Source organism: Phoenix dactylifera, chromosome 14 (genome assembly GCF_051530095.1).
Source record: "Phoenix dactylifera cultivar Ajwa chromosome 14, Ajwa_hap1_PhDact_Kaust_v1.1, whole genome shotgun sequence".
Taxonomy (NCBI): domain Eukaryota; kingdom Viridiplantae; phylum Streptophyta; class Magnoliopsida; order Arecales; family Arecaceae; genus Phoenix; species Phoenix dactylifera.
This window is the reverse complement of record NC_143203.1, coordinates 22247322-22262392: the sequence shown is the minus strand read 5'-3', so window position 1 is coordinate 22262392 and position 15071 is coordinate 22247322. Positions and strand designations below refer to the sequence as shown.

The window sequence follows — 15071 nt, the reverse complement described above, 5'->3', positions numbered from 1 at the left end:
CTGCTAAAATTTTTGAAATATTATCATGCAAAGATTAGTAAGTGCCATAACAAATCCCCTAGTAGTTTAACATTGTTTATAGGTGATTTGTGCCATTATTAACTAAATTTGCTTCTCCAAGTTACGGCAAGGATAAAAGGACAAATACACATATTTATGTTAAATAAGTTTTCAAGTATACAAAGAATTCATATAATCTATCTATCTGCCTATCTATCTCTCTCGCTATTTATATTTATATATATATATATATATATGCGCGCGCGCGCGCGAAAGAGAGAGAGAGAGAGAGAGAGAGAGAGAGCGGACTCGTGTATGCATGTATATGTATGCTTTAAATGGTTAGGCTAAGAAAGAGTTTTATAATTTCAATATTATTATGCTATTTTTTCTAGATTTAAGAAATTTAAATTTTAAACTTGTGATTCCTTAAGACATTAGTTTTGGAAAGATAATAATTTAGAATTAAAAAATGATAATAGAAACATAAATTATGGATTTAGAAAATTCTACTTAATACAAATCTAGCTCAAGTTTAGATTCTCTTATTTCTATACACTTGACAGATTTCTTATTTTTTTTAGTCAACAATATCCCACTTCTTCCATATGCTGACTGTTCTAGTGTATGGGCATCTTATGATTCTTAGCAACAAAAGTGAGGCTGAAGTATATGACTCGAAAAAATAAATTTTGATATTTATTTTTCGCCATTAGCATTAGTATTAGTAAATAGATGCTAGATAATATTTTATTTATTACATCAACATATATTGCTCCTTCTCAACTATGTGTTATAAGTTTCTTGCGACACATATCAAGCGATTAAAAAACAAACAAATCGTCAAATATAAACATTGGTTTGATATCACGAATAGATGATTTGCATTCACAATCAATTAAGATTGCTTATTCCGATAATGAGAAGGTTATAAATAAATAAATATTTGTTTTTGATATTTTAATTTATATTTTAGGTATATAGAGCATACTTGCTTCAAATGTTTAGGCTAACTTAGAATATTAAAAATTTAACCTATTATGCTATCTTTTTTTGATTCAATGAAGTTAAAATTTGAATGTTAGTAATTCCTAAGGCACAATTCTTTTCATAAGAAGAATGCTTAAAATGAAAAATTGAAAATAATTATTAAAGAATAAATTATGAACTTGAAAAGAACGTAATTTTCTCTCACAAAGAAGATTTTATTTGTAAGAAAATATAAATTACTTAACATCAGCATAGCTATTACCATCGTTTTTGTTTATCCTATTAGTATAGCGCTTTCCACTGTACCATTTCGGAATGAATGACTCAAATACACAACTGATTCCTTCAAATACTAGCTTGTTTTTTAAAACTAACTTTTGTAACTACCGAAAACAGCCTTAGCAATATTGTCTCTTACTCTAGCGAGGCAAGATCCGCATAAAACGTCGCAGAGTTATCATGACACACACAAATATATGTATACGCGCGCGCACATCAGAACCATCCATTTAAGCAAAATATTCATATAGGAGGTGCAGGATATTAATCAAAATAGTTTCCTCTGGCGATATCATTCGGTGACTCAGCTACGGTGACAGAGGAGATATGCGGACGGCTCTCTAAATCGGATAAACAGTTTCTGTCGTATGACTTTCGGTAGATAGCACTGTAGCTTCTTTAGGACTACGTATGTATACCGGAGAGCCAACATATCTGCTAATTGGATAGTCTTCTGAATTTTTTTTTTTAAAGAGAAGCCAAGTGGATGCTCCCTATTTAGCCAGTTTTTTTTTTTTCTAAATTTTTTAGTTGTACTCATTTGCATTCGGTGTGAGTGGTATATTTTTTAAAAAATAAAAAAAAATTAACGGCACAGGTGACAGGACTGACTTTCATGTCCAATCAGGTCGCATAGAAGATTCATGCGGAAGATGGTGATCCACCGTCCGCTTAATCATCGAAACAGATCCATCCATCCAAGCCGCTAGATCCTCGTCGCTTTTCTTCCGCATTTAAAACGCCGGTTGGGGTGAGGCCGCGATGGATGGGCGGGCCGATTTCTATACCCTGCCGCGCTCCCATCCACAAAACCCTCGAAAAACCCCAAATCACACTGCGCCCCGGAGAAAACCCCTCTGCTTCTCTCCATATCTCTCTCTGATTTCTCCCCGCCTTAGAAGGTATGCACCCTCGGCGCTCTCCTTCTCTCCATCGATCTTGTTTGCTGCTACTGTGTTGCTGAAAGGTTGTCCAAAAATCCTTTTTTTTTCTTTCTTGGTAATGCTTTTGGCTATCACTCGCATTTTTGTCCTCACAAGCTGTTCCATGTTGTGTATTTGAGTCATTTTTACGGAATGGTACTCTTCAATGGGTATTTGAAGGAAGCCTTCTCTGCGGCTTTGTGTAGTTCTCTCTTTTAAGAAGAATATTCCAAATATAGCTCGAGGGGCTAGAGGGAGAAGGCATATGCAAGTGCATATGGGAGAATCGATAGAATAGGAGATATCATATCCTAAAGTTGTTAAATTTATTTAGACCATAGATTATGTGAAAACAGTAATATACTAAGATACCTCATTGGTGATTTTAGATTGGATAAGCAAATTAGAAGTTATTGTTTCAATTTTGAACATTTTTAGGCGTGTGTCTATGTTGAATAACCGCATAAGAGTCATTGATATTGATCAAAAAAGAAAAGGGATAATAGAGATGAAAAAATGTGAGAATGAGAGACACAATATATGAAAACAAAGACACAACATGTACTAAATAACTAGTAGTTGCAATATCGCTATTTATTTTTTTTCTCTTAGAAAAAAGATTCATTGATTACAAAGCTTCTCGCTAACTTGTTTGCCAGCTAAATGTAATAACATGTATATTATGGACCAATACTTGTCATTTGACTTAAAATATAGGAAGTCCAATATAACATGAAAGAGGTCAAGTAGGTATTTGTTTGTTTTACACTAGTGCAATTTGTTTATTCGGAAATACATGTTAAACACTTATTCTTATGTGGGAATCAAATAGGACCCTGAATTCTAATTTAGTTTCCTTGATCTTCCTGCAGTCTGCATTTTGTAGGGGCACCAGTCAGAGGTGATGCATGATGCTGATCTCTTTTCTTGTGCTGTGTATGTGATATATTACTGGTCAAGAAATCAATGCATATTTCTTTTATTGATTTGAAACATCTATGAATATCTTATTATGCTCTGAAATGTATGAATTGGTCATGCTGTTCTCTTCCTAATTGTTACAGTCGAAACTATACTGACCTTCTACATAATTTGTAATACACATCCATTATGTCGAAGGTTTTGACTCGCATAATCATGCTGCTAATCTTGTTGTCACATTCATGCAGGCTTGAATCCAAAAATCTGGTGAACTTCCAACATTATGCAGGCCCTAAAAGCTAGCTGGGTCGGGCAAACATTTGCTTTAGCTAGACGGGATGATTATGGAGAAAAGAAGCCTCGCCGTCGACGAACAAAAGAGGAGAGGAGAAAAATGGTCGAGTTCTTTATAAAGAAGTAATCACATTTGCTTAAACATGAGATATGTCCACTTATTTGAAAATTAATTTAGAAAGTATTTTATAGTTCCTTTCTTGCTTCTGCATTTATATCGTGTCGTTGATTAGTTCTCACCTATATTCCAAGGTAACTTGTGCATTATAGTTGTCATGTGTCATTTGCAGAGGTGGTGCCATTATTGTAAGGTATGCACGACTTGCTTTATACGATTCTCCATCTACATCTTAAATTGGAGTGGTTAGTACAGAACAATATACATATGGCTATCCTATTTTGAAAAAAAAAGAGTGCATATCATTATGGAATCATGCAGCTTAATCGATATAATGCATAACATGCAATTTGATGAGTCTTCTAGTTTCGAGGAGCAATGTAGCAGATGGTATCAAGAATAATTCGTTTGAACTATTTCTTATTATCCTATTAGAAATTTATCTCCAGGATGTTTGTATTAAATTTTTTCCTTCTAATGCAATTTGTGCCTCAAAAATCACATATTAAAATTGTTGAAATGTCTCTATGCATCAGTTTAATGTTTGCATCCATACAGTTTCAGTATGTGCAACAGGTGAACTCATAGGTTGCCTAGGTTGGAAAATCTAAGCAGTTTTTATTGAGTTATAAGTGGAAGCAAGCTGTCTACTAAGGTATCTAGTAGCTAATGTAGCTGAGTTATTCATGAATAGCATAGGCTCAGATGGACAATGGACTTATTATGCTTGCTCATTTAGAGAAAAAAAACTCAATCTTAAGCTACATTCTGAGGCTTCTTATAAATGAACCAAGTCCAAGTAGTTGCTGGTTTGCAAAAATAAATATGACTTAGGGCTTGTCTCAAGATTGGCTCATCCATGTAAGTCCTAGGCCAAGCTTAAGACAGTCCGATTAAGCTTGCCTTAAATTTGATATAAGCTTGAACTTCCTGTTTAAAGTACCAAGTAGTGCCTAAGCAGCCCAAACCTCAGCTTAAACCCTTAGCCAGGGGCGGCTCAATACATTCTGGGGCCTAAGGCGAATCCAATGAATGAGGCCTTTTTTTTTAATAATAATTTTTTTTTAATAATAATTTTTTTAATAAATATAAAATACTTAAAAAAATATATGAAAATAGATAGCTATCAAGTACACTATTTCAACCATGAATCTAACAAAGATAGACAAGAAGCCTTTTTAATTTAATATAATTCTTGAATGGAAGCACATAAAAGTAATTATTCTAAATGACGGGCCATGAAACTGATTAAATAACTGAGATAATACTTGGCAATACTGTTTACCATGTCAAGCAAGAGCCGGATAGGAAAAGGTCATCCCATGGCACTTCATGGTCAAGGTAAGAAAAGAATTTGTCCATAAAGAAATCTCTCAATAAGAGAAAGTAGGGTCATTATGGGAAATTCACTCCATCAAATTAATAAAAGTCCCATTCCACCATCTCCCCTTCAAGTGAGTACCCAAGCAGCAACTGCAACATCACGGCACAGCAGCCATTCAACCCCCTCCCTCCTTTTCTCTCTCTACCACCCAAGAGGGGAGAAGAAACCGAGAGGAGAAAACTAAAAGAATCTCCACCCTCCAAGACGTCCATCTCCAATCCCCCCATCTTTCTTCCGGATGGCCCAGCTGGATCAGGAGTAATGTGAGGGAAGGAAAACCAAGACCAAAACCAAAAAAGAGAAGGGATGAAAGGTAAGAGTGGCTTCAGGCGTCTATCAAGCCAACCAAATCCCTCCTCTCTCTCTCTCTCCCCCCCCCACCCAAAACAAAACTACTGTCCCCAACTTCCAAATTGCCCCTCTGCAGGCCAGGAAACTCTCCACCGATGGAGGGGAGAAGAGCCAGCTTCTGATCCCGTTTATATGGGGCCTTTGCTTCCTTTTGGTCAGCCTCCCGGGGCCTTCCATTGGCCCGGGGCCTTAGGCGACCGCCTCAGTCGCCTAAGGCTCGGGCCGGCCCTGCCCTTAGCTCATGTGTCCACGTTATCTGTTAGATCCTATTAGGCAGCATGTTTTTTATCCAAGTTTTTCTTTTCTATTCTTTTTAAGAGAAACATTAGGCACTTTTCCTAATCACTCGTTTATCCAGGTGCTATATCACAATTTTCACAAAATCTTGGAAGATATTCTATCATCATATATTATTCATGGAAAATGTTTGATGGTTCATATTGAGGATAATATTCGTGCATTTGATCATCTTCAGTGACCTAGCGGAGCATGTATGGTTATGATTGGAGAATAGAAGCTATTTCCTGATGGGCATGTTTTGATATGGCAAGATGGAGGAACTAACTTGGAAAGATTTTTATTGTGCATTAGGGGTTTTGAGACAGCTGATTCATGGTATCATTAGTTGGATGATGATATGAGGGGGAAACATAGCGTTTTCCAATTTAAGATGATTTCCCTAGTTAACCTAGGACTTTCACCTGTTCACTGGCTATCCGCAAGTGGCTCGTGCAAAGAAGGGCTGTCCACTTCAGGTTCAAAGGCTGTGAGAATTCTTGCTAAGCTTGGAGGTTCCTAGAGAAATTAATTCATGGATATAACATTGTATCAGTCGACTTAGAGTGAGAAAATGATCAGTTTGTGGAACTTGTAATAAACCTATGGCCAAACTTGTGTATGTGGTATCTACTGTTAAGTGCTACTTTTCTGCATGTTTCTGGATGTGGTATATTGAGCAATGAATGATGACTATCCGTGTTCTGCAAAATTTGATATTATATATGTATCTCGACCAGTAAGTCACATGCCATTCACTTAGAGTCGGTGTTTGCCTTCTGCACCCGTTTTAAGGGCTTCATCCTGTTGATGCAAGCTTTGTATTACTTGAAGGTGTGAACATAAGAATCCTGTTATTTTTGTGGTTTCAGCCTTTATCAAAAGTCTGTGTTGAAGTAGGATTCCTGTAGCTAAACCCACATATTTGGGATAAAGTTTATTGCATACGTTTGTGCAGGAGCATCAAACTTATAAATTCACACTTCGAATTCCGTCAAAGTGATTAAAAGCATAATTCATGTTGTTTATTTATATATATACCTGCTTTCAGGTACCGTACTTCAAACAATGGGAGTTTTCCTTCTCTAAATCTGACACATAAAGAAGTTGGTGGGTCTTTCTACATTGTACGAGAAATTGTGAGAGATATAATTCAGGAAAATAAAGTGCTGGGTCCTGGTGATGCAAGCTTGAAGGCATTGAATCTTGAAGCTGGCTTAGAGGAGCATGCATCAGGATTCACAGATCCAGGCGTTCATCTGTCCATATCATCTTTGATGCATGTGGCTGATCATGAGGGGATGAAAATGTCTTCTATGGTTAACGAACATCAAAGCGAAGAAAGCTATGTAGTAGTAAAATCTGGTGACGAGGAAATAATTGCATCTCATGCAAATGATGTTTCTGTTGCAGAAATTATGCACGATAAATCCTCTGATCATTCGGAGAACTCCAATGATTCAAGTCAATATGATATTTTAGTGAACGCACAGAGTAAGAAAGAAAAAATACAGAAACCATCTGGGTCGACGCATGACAATACAGGAATTCATGAACAAAATGATCCTGTACCTCTAGAAAACTCTGGAATTCATAAGATCGGGCAGTCTCATCCTTTCCATCAGTCTGTGTCCATTACTTCTCTGAAAAATGGATTGATACTGGATGAAAAAGATGTTGAAAAGAAAAGCAGAGATGTGGCTGAGGCAACTGATATTTCTGCAGAAAGCGATGTTATTCCTAAATTAACTGGGATGAATGTTTTACCAGAAGCAATGATCTCTGTTAACTCAGTGACTAGCAATGTATCTGATCAACTGGTGGATCATTTAGTTTCTGGTGCTCAAGAAATTTTTCCAATAGCATCTTCTTCTATCAATGCTTTGGACTTAGATTTAAGCCCCCTGGAAACCGACGACTTAATCATCTCCCAGGAAGTATTAGGAATGCAAAACTCAGAAGTGGAGGTGCCCTTCATGCCAGGCAACAAATTTCCCAATATAAACAGTACAAAATCTACAGGAACTCATACTTCCGGTTCAGTTAATAAAGAAGCAACAGTCGTGACATCAATGATGTCACAAACTTTAGTTTCTCCTGGTTCTGGAACTTCAAGTACTGAGGTGAGTCTCAAAAGTTTATTTCTTCCATTTTTTGTTGTTATTTGTTTAATACCTGCTCACAAGTCACATAAATGTTGGTTCATATGTTACTATTAAACATCTGTTTAGACATTTCATGATCTTTGGTATTTTACATTCATGCGACCTACTTGCTAAGACAGTTTTATTAAAAAAATTATAGTTTTACATCTCATAGGACAACAGGAATTTAGAATTGTTATCAAGTTGAAGGAATCTTTGCATGTTGCATTTGAGGAGCAGTTTTCTAGATTCTTGGTTTTGAAGAGTAATGGAGAGTCGAGAACAAGTTGTCTGCATGGTACTTCTGTTTGACTTTGATATAAGATAATAACAATCCATTTAACATAGTTCTGTTCTGGATCTATGGAAAAAATACCGCCTTCCTTGGTTGTCTTATCAGCAAACATGATCAGGTGTGGCATATAACCTTCATATAACCTTGCCATTAAGATCTCATCAGTTCTGTTCACAAAATATTATATAGTAATAATAATGTAATTTTACAAAACACCATGTAAATGACAATAGATCATCCAGATTTAGGATTTCCACCCAAGAATATCTGACCACTTATGAGGACAGTATTGATGGATGCCTCATTGGATGAACTATTACTCATGGCTTAATCACAATCACATAGTCAGTCATGCACAAAATGTGATAGGTACTCTTAGATTTAGCCCCACAATAACTGTATGAAGATGCAGCAAGCCGTAGTGGCCTCATGTCTTTGGACCAATAGAACAAGTGTGCAACAATTAAATGAACAAAGAAGATTGAACTTTATTTATTGTCTGTAATAAGTTCTAACAGCATAAAAGCAATGCTCAGAGAAATCCAAACTCTATGAGAGCAAAAAATTTATGTGAAGAAAATTTACTGCAAAGGCTTAAAAATACTTCCTTTGTCAATCTGATAGCTTTTTTATCTCTCTCTCTCTCTCTCTCTCACACACACACACACACACACACACACACACACACACACACAGAGAGAGAGAGAGAGAGTCTGGTATGACTTTGAGATTTTCAATGCAACACCATCTGAGTTCAAGAATTAAAGAAGGCCGCTAGCAATCCGGAGGAGTCAGTTATTGTGAACCAATATAAAGGCATTTTAACATTTCTTAACTTTAGTTTTTACATTATCATTCAAGCATTTGTTTATCATTTGAATCGATGGGGCATATGATTAGACGAGTTTTGATTGAGTTCATTTTGCAGCATTTGTTACTATTCCTCGTTAAATTGGTATCAGAGCCTCTGTTGTTTGCTGATTTTATCTTGTTTTATTTGAGACTCTAATGCTGTTTTGTTGTCAGAACCGTGGTCTGAATCTTCTTTATAAGAACTTATTGGTAGGTGTTGATAAGTCGATAAAAACAAAAGTGGCCCTCAGCTTGGATTGCATCTGACCTGAGGCCCACTGCCTGGTTCCTTGCCTTTATAGTCCCTTTCTTGTCCTTGGTAGCCTGTGTTCCGTCTTAGTTTTAGCTCAGACTAGTTTGGTGGCAGCCCTCCTTCTTGTACATATTTTACTAGGTTAAAGTGGGACCACTGAACAAGTTGTGTTTCAAATTAAATATTGTTTCCGTGTTTTAATTTTCTGTTTGATTGTTAATGCGCAATAGTGGAAGTTTGTTTTTCCCCACTTATCATGTTGAATAAGTTTGGGAGGCTGACACAATTAATTTTCAAATAGAGCTTTGAATTTTTATTGCAACATACATGGTCTCTCGTTCTTTCTGTGGTATGTATTGGTATTTTAATTCAAACAATTTTGTATCAGCACAGTCAATGACTGATTATATTATCTATTAAATATTATATTAATTGTGCTAAATCCTGGACTAAGGGTCTAGAAAGGGGAGGGTAGAATTTAGGCAAATTCAGTGGTTATTCAAAAATGTTCATAGTAATGCTGAAGGTAAATTTTAATGAAAATTGGTTGGCTCACAAGGATTAGTAAAGCCGATCCAAATAGTTGTGATGACTCTTGATGGTTTTCATCATGGTTATTCAAAAGAAATAAAATAAACATGGCTTTATCTGAAATAAGTTGTTTTGACTTTTGAAGGATTAGTTGTCCTGCATAACTCTAACAACATATTACTATTTATACCCACATAAATGGTTTTCAATCAAGCAAATTTGTAATTTTAATGACGTAGTCTCTTTTTCTCCACTTAGATTTATTTTTGCTTTATGAGAAAAAATTGTTTTCTTCATAAAGATTATAAGCTCTCTATGTGGCCCTTTATATTCCAAGGTTTCAAACAGTACAGTATACGAGTGACATCTAACATGTTTGCTTCTTTTTCGTAATCTTTGTTCCTTTTCCTAGTTTTCCTGCTTTTCAATATTTTATTGGATCAAAGCTCCAAGCTCAAATGAGCCTTGCAAACTTATTGAAATATATTATATATTATTTTAGGTTATGTTATTGTTTTGGATGTTTTTATGAGTGAGGCCAGCAAGAGGGTTACATAAAGCCCGAACCCAAACCGAATCGAAAGCCCATTCCATCCAGTTAATTGTCGGGTTTAGTTCGGTACACCCTGAACTGGGCGGTTCAGGGTGGTTTGCCTGTCCTTGATTGTTCTATATATCTTATGCCACATATGAACCAAAGTTCAAGCAGCGGATTATAGCAAGCTTTAGACAAAAGAATTATTTGAAAACCTTTCATTTAATAATCATATGATGCATAACTAGTAAGTCCAAAGCATACGTACCCCTGTTTTTAGACATTTCGGAGTCCGCTGATTTGGGAATGTTGTAAACACCCAAGTATGTGGCTTCTTCAGCCATTACGTTCCTATGCCTTTTCTGAATTAACATTTTCCTTCTCTATTTATTTTGATATGCCCTCGAAATGGGCTCCTTCTGCATCAAGTTTTCTTTTATCTGCTTAGAGTTGGATCTAGAGTGCATCACATTGATTCACATCCATTATGTTTTACTTTGCAGGCACTGCCTGTGCTGCAGCCTAATGATATGGAGAACACGGCCCTGAAAACAGAAAGTGCTTCAAGTGAATCACTTGCCCCTGGTATGAAGGAAATATCTGACTCTGAATGCAGCACCAAGCATGAAAACATTGCCAGCAGCAATACTGACACAGATACCGATTGTAGCAGGTAAAATTTACATCTTTCCATTTTTCTTGTAATGCATGTTAATTTTGGTGACCTAATTCACGAAGCTGACTTGTGGACTTATTTCCACTGGAGAATAACGGAAAATCAACAAGGAAAAGGTGACTATCAAGGATTCAAGAGTTGGTACTATCACCCATCCTTTTTTTTCTCGAGTTGGTGTTGTATCGGGATGCATCCATCCCAACACTTTGGATGGGATGGTGTCCTGATACTTTACCGGGATGCCACCAAACCCCTTTTTTTGGTTTATTGTTTATAGACTTCATTGGTTATAATAGTTTTAAAAATCTTTTAAGCCTCGTAAATAGGCCTTTTGAGTCTCTTAAATATGTACAGTACTAAGATGCCCCTTCTTGCATTTTTAATTTTTCTTACTGTATATTTTTTAATAATTGTTTTATTCTGAAAATAATATAATTTTATCAAAAGAACTATATATTAAAAAAAATATTGTATTGTAAGCTGATCCCCTCCCAACAATGTATCTAAATTTCATGTTGAACTAGAAAATTTGGGCATGGTTTTCCTATATTTCTTATTTTTCAGTCAAATAAATGGTTCAAAAGGGAAGGGTGGGTGGCCTTACCTGATGCATCATGATTTTGGTATAGAGGAGGCCTGAGTGGTTGAACCAATGAGACAACAGAGAGCCTACAGGTCATGAACGGTGACATCATGAGTGTGTTCACAGGATGTCAATAACAGTCTATTACATTTCTTATCTTTATGCTTGTGTTCTCGGGGTGTCCGAGGTACTATTCTCTCATCGGAATAGTGCAATATAATAGACATGCCGGTATTGTTTGAAAATTTTAGAAGATATTGGACACTTTCTAAAAGGTCCAAGATAAAACACATATTGTCAGTAGAATGCAGTTTGTTTCGCAGTGCTTGAACTATCAGCATGGTTTATGTACATCATGCAAGATTTTTTCTCTATTAGTTTATTGCATTGTTTCATATGTTTTTTATAGCTTTATAATTTTCCACATGAAATACTTGCTTCCCTAGCAAAGAAAAAAGGAACCATGGCCTGATTGTCATACCTCTGAGTAGACAAAGGGAACTTTGAGTTGTAATCTTGCATCATCTGTAGTGTACCAGGAACTATGGTAAGGTTTAGTCCTGAAATCTTTTCTTACTCATTAAGTTCTCTCTGTTTTGACATGGGAATTTTTCCAATGCCCCAGCAAATCATCTGGAAAGGCTAGTAAGGAGTTAGAGACGGCAGAAGTCAACCCAGTTTGGGCAACTATAAAGGCATTTATAGATGCTGTTATCAAATTTTGGACTGAATGAGGTGTCTTTTATTGTGAAAAGTCACTTGAAGACTGCAATGCAAGTGATGCTTTCTTCGTTCCTATTTGATGAAGACACGAAGACCTCCTCCCTTCTCTACTACATATATATATATATATATATATATATATATATATATATATATATATATATATATATATATATATATATATATATATGTATGCATGTATTCATTTGGCTGTTTAACAGCCGAAGTTTGGAACTGATGATCATTCTGTCCTGTGGTCATGTATAATGGTCCATGTAATAGTTATTGATCCTAAAACAACTTTATTTTGTCGGTATTGTGAAAATAATATGCAAGAGCCAGCTCTAGAGTTAATTATGTTAGAAGGTTTGTCGTCTTTGTTGCCGAATATTTTCTCCAAAAATAGAACCTGAGTTTCTGTTGTGCAGTGTATCAACTCAATCATCATAAATTCTGGAAATTGATTTGCACTTGTGGGAGTACCCGTCATCAATCTGCATCTCTGATAGTGTGGCATATGATAAAAAGAGATGGGATTCTACATTTCATTTGGCGTGGACTCTGGGAGGCTGGAGGACCATGTGGCCAACTTTTCCATCAAAAATGAATTCAATCAAGTGAAGAAACTATATGACATTTTGATGAGGCAATGCTGAAGAAAGGAAATTGGACATGATCCTTGATGCTTTCAGGAGGTTCTGATGGTACAATATTTCCCAACACTTGTTCGCCAACAAAAGTGATCTTAGGTTTCTGCTTTGCTCCTTGGAAGTCGGTACGTTTCTAAGGTGGCCCCTAGAAAACTAGCAGACAGAAATCTTTTGACTGCTGATTCAAATCCATTCAGAGGATCACAAAATAAATTTCACCATGGAGTTGGCCATCTCTTTTATCTTATTGAACGGAAAACAATATAAGGATAGAGATTTATAAGCATAACACCAGGTTGGTTTAATCATTGCATAATAAAACCTTTTTATGCTAATATAAACCTCTAAAATTCCTTATAGGAAAAATGTAAGATATGATGCATAAAAGTTTTAATGATATTGACAATTCTAGGGTTATGCAGTTGCATGTATCCACGTGTTCCACATGAAAGAATGGGTTGTAAAGTTTTAGTTAGTCTGATTTGAAATTATTTGTTTGAATGAAAAGGCTCGAATGAAGCTTGGTTGGAAGCTAAGGAAACCACGCTTGAATCAGCCAAAAATGCTTGGGATTAATTTCAAGCCGAGCCAAAGATTAACCAAGTTCGATAAGGCTCAAATATATTTATAGTACACCTACTATTTTATATAGATAATGGTATATTGAATAAAGGTTTTAATCAATATTTTTTTAAAAAAATAAAATCTTTGAATCAATTTGTTGTCAAAACATGCTAAATCAACTTTGAATCAAGTTCGATTCAAGCTTGAATTTGTTTTAACTTGATTTAAGATTATTAAGTCCATCGATCAATCTCATCTGTGGCTTAGTCTCAATTTGAAATTAAGCTTGCGTCGAGCTTGAAATATTGATAAACAAATCACGCTTGAAACATCGACAAACAAATTGAGCTTGATCTTTAGAGTTCAATCTTGAAATCGATTCCAAAACAAGCATGATCAGCACCAAACCCGACCAAGGGTGAAACCCAACCTCTTGTCTCATCTCATACCATATACTACATGCCGCCTATGCACTATATACCATATAAACTTATATGCTACACCACATATAATGCAAACTCCAGGCATAATGATCAAGAGAGAAACTGAATGAAATCAAGAACTAAGGGCTCGTTTGGTTCGCAGGAAAACGAGGGGGGAAAGTGTGGTCAACGGGAAAGTAATGAAATGCCTCTTGTTTGGTTGGAGTTTTCAAAGGAGAGAGATGGGAAAGTTGTATTCCCATGGGAATATGATTCCCACATTTCGGGCTCGTTTGGTTCGCGGGAAAAGAAGGGGGGAAAGTGTGGTCAACGGGAAAGTAATGAGATGCCTCTTGTTTGGTTGGAGTTTTCAAAGGAGAGAGAAGGAAAAGTTGTATTCCCATGGGAATGTGATTCCCATATTTCATGGGAAAGTCTTTCCCATGAGAAACATGGGAAAGTTACTTTCCCATGAGGCGGGAATCACTCCATTTTTACTTTTTCCCAAAAAGTCCCTTCAGCATTAAAGAAGCATTAAAGAGGCATTAAAAACCTAATTTTTATTAAGGGCATAATAGGAATTATATATAACTTTCCTAGGAAAGTGGATGGCCAACCAAACATAAGCATCTTGGAAATTTGTCACTTTCCCATGGTCAACCAAACATGCCAAAAGTACTTTCCTAGGCATCCTCTTCCTAGGAATTTGTTTCCCAGGAATCATATTCCTAGGAAGGAAAATGCTTCCCGCGAACCAAACGAGCCCTTCATGGGAAAGTCTTTCCCATGAGAAACATGGGAAAGTTACTTTCCCATGAGGTGGGAATCACTCCTTTTTTATTTTTTCCCAAAAAGACCCTTCAGCATTAAAGAAGCATTAAAGAGGCATTAAAGACCTAATTTTTATTAAGGGCATAATAGGAATTATACATAACTTTCCTAGGAAAGTGGATGGTCAACCAAACATAAGCACTTTGGAAATTAGTCACTTTCCCATGGTTAACCAAACATGTCAAAAGTACTTTCCTAGGTATCCTCTTCCTAGGAATCTGATTCCCAGGAATCATATTCCTAGGAGGGAAAATACTTCCCGCGAACCAAACGAGCCCTAAAGAAATGTGATGAGTCCCACTAGAAGTAAAACGCATGCATGATATAAAAATAAAAAAGGGAAGCAGCTACACTAAATATCCAATCCTAATATTTTCTTTTACTATGAAGCATAAAAAAAAAACACTTTTATAACGGATGTTTATATAAGATAATTTTTTTATTTGAGACAAAATTGGAGTCTTCACTCTTCACCT

General features: G+C 36.0%; 1 protein-coding gene across 5 annotated transcripts; it reads left to right on the top strand.

Annotated features, from left to right (window-relative positions):
- The first annotated feature begins 2033 nt into the window (after window positions 1-2033).
- Window positions 2034-12482, top strand: LOC103709915 (DNA binding protein). 5 transcript variants are annotated; one of them, XM_008795447.6, is made up of 6 exons: window positions 2034-2171; window positions 3065-3093; window positions 3362-3530; window positions 6588-7659; window positions 10650-10819; window positions 12031-12270. In XM_008795447.6, the coding sequence occupies exons 3-6, from the start codon at window positions 3397-3399 to the stop codon at window positions 12137-12139; spliced, it is 1485 nt and encodes a 494-aa protein (XP_008793669.3). In that variant the 5' UTR covers window positions 2034-2171; window positions 3065-3093; window positions 3362-3396; the 3' UTR covers window positions 12140-12270. The 5 variants fall into 5 exon arrangements, with proteins under 5 accessions (XP_008793669.3, XP_008793668.3, XP_008793670.3 ...); XM_008795446.6 differs by having other exon boundaries at window positions 3065-3128; window positions 12031-12268; XM_088711087.2 differs by having other exon boundaries at window positions 2112-2236; window positions 3065-3128; window positions 12031-12482.
- Window positions 12483-15071: the final 2589 nt, after the last annotated feature.

Excerpts from the sequence above, each read along its gene's own strand:
- LOC103709915 (XM_088711087.2), top strand. The coding sequence starts at position 3,397 with ATGCAGGCCCTAAAAGCTAGCTGGGTCGGGCAAACATTTGCTTTAGCT. Across the intron at positions 3,531-6,587 it reads GTCGAGTTCTTTATAAAGAA|GTACCGTACTTCAAACAATG; the intron begins GTAATCACATTT and ends ACCTGCTTTCAG. Across the intron at positions 7,660-10,649 it reads CTGGAACTTCAAGTACTGAG|GCACTGCCTGTGCTGCAGCC; the intron begins GTGAGTCTCAAA and ends TTTACTTTGCAG.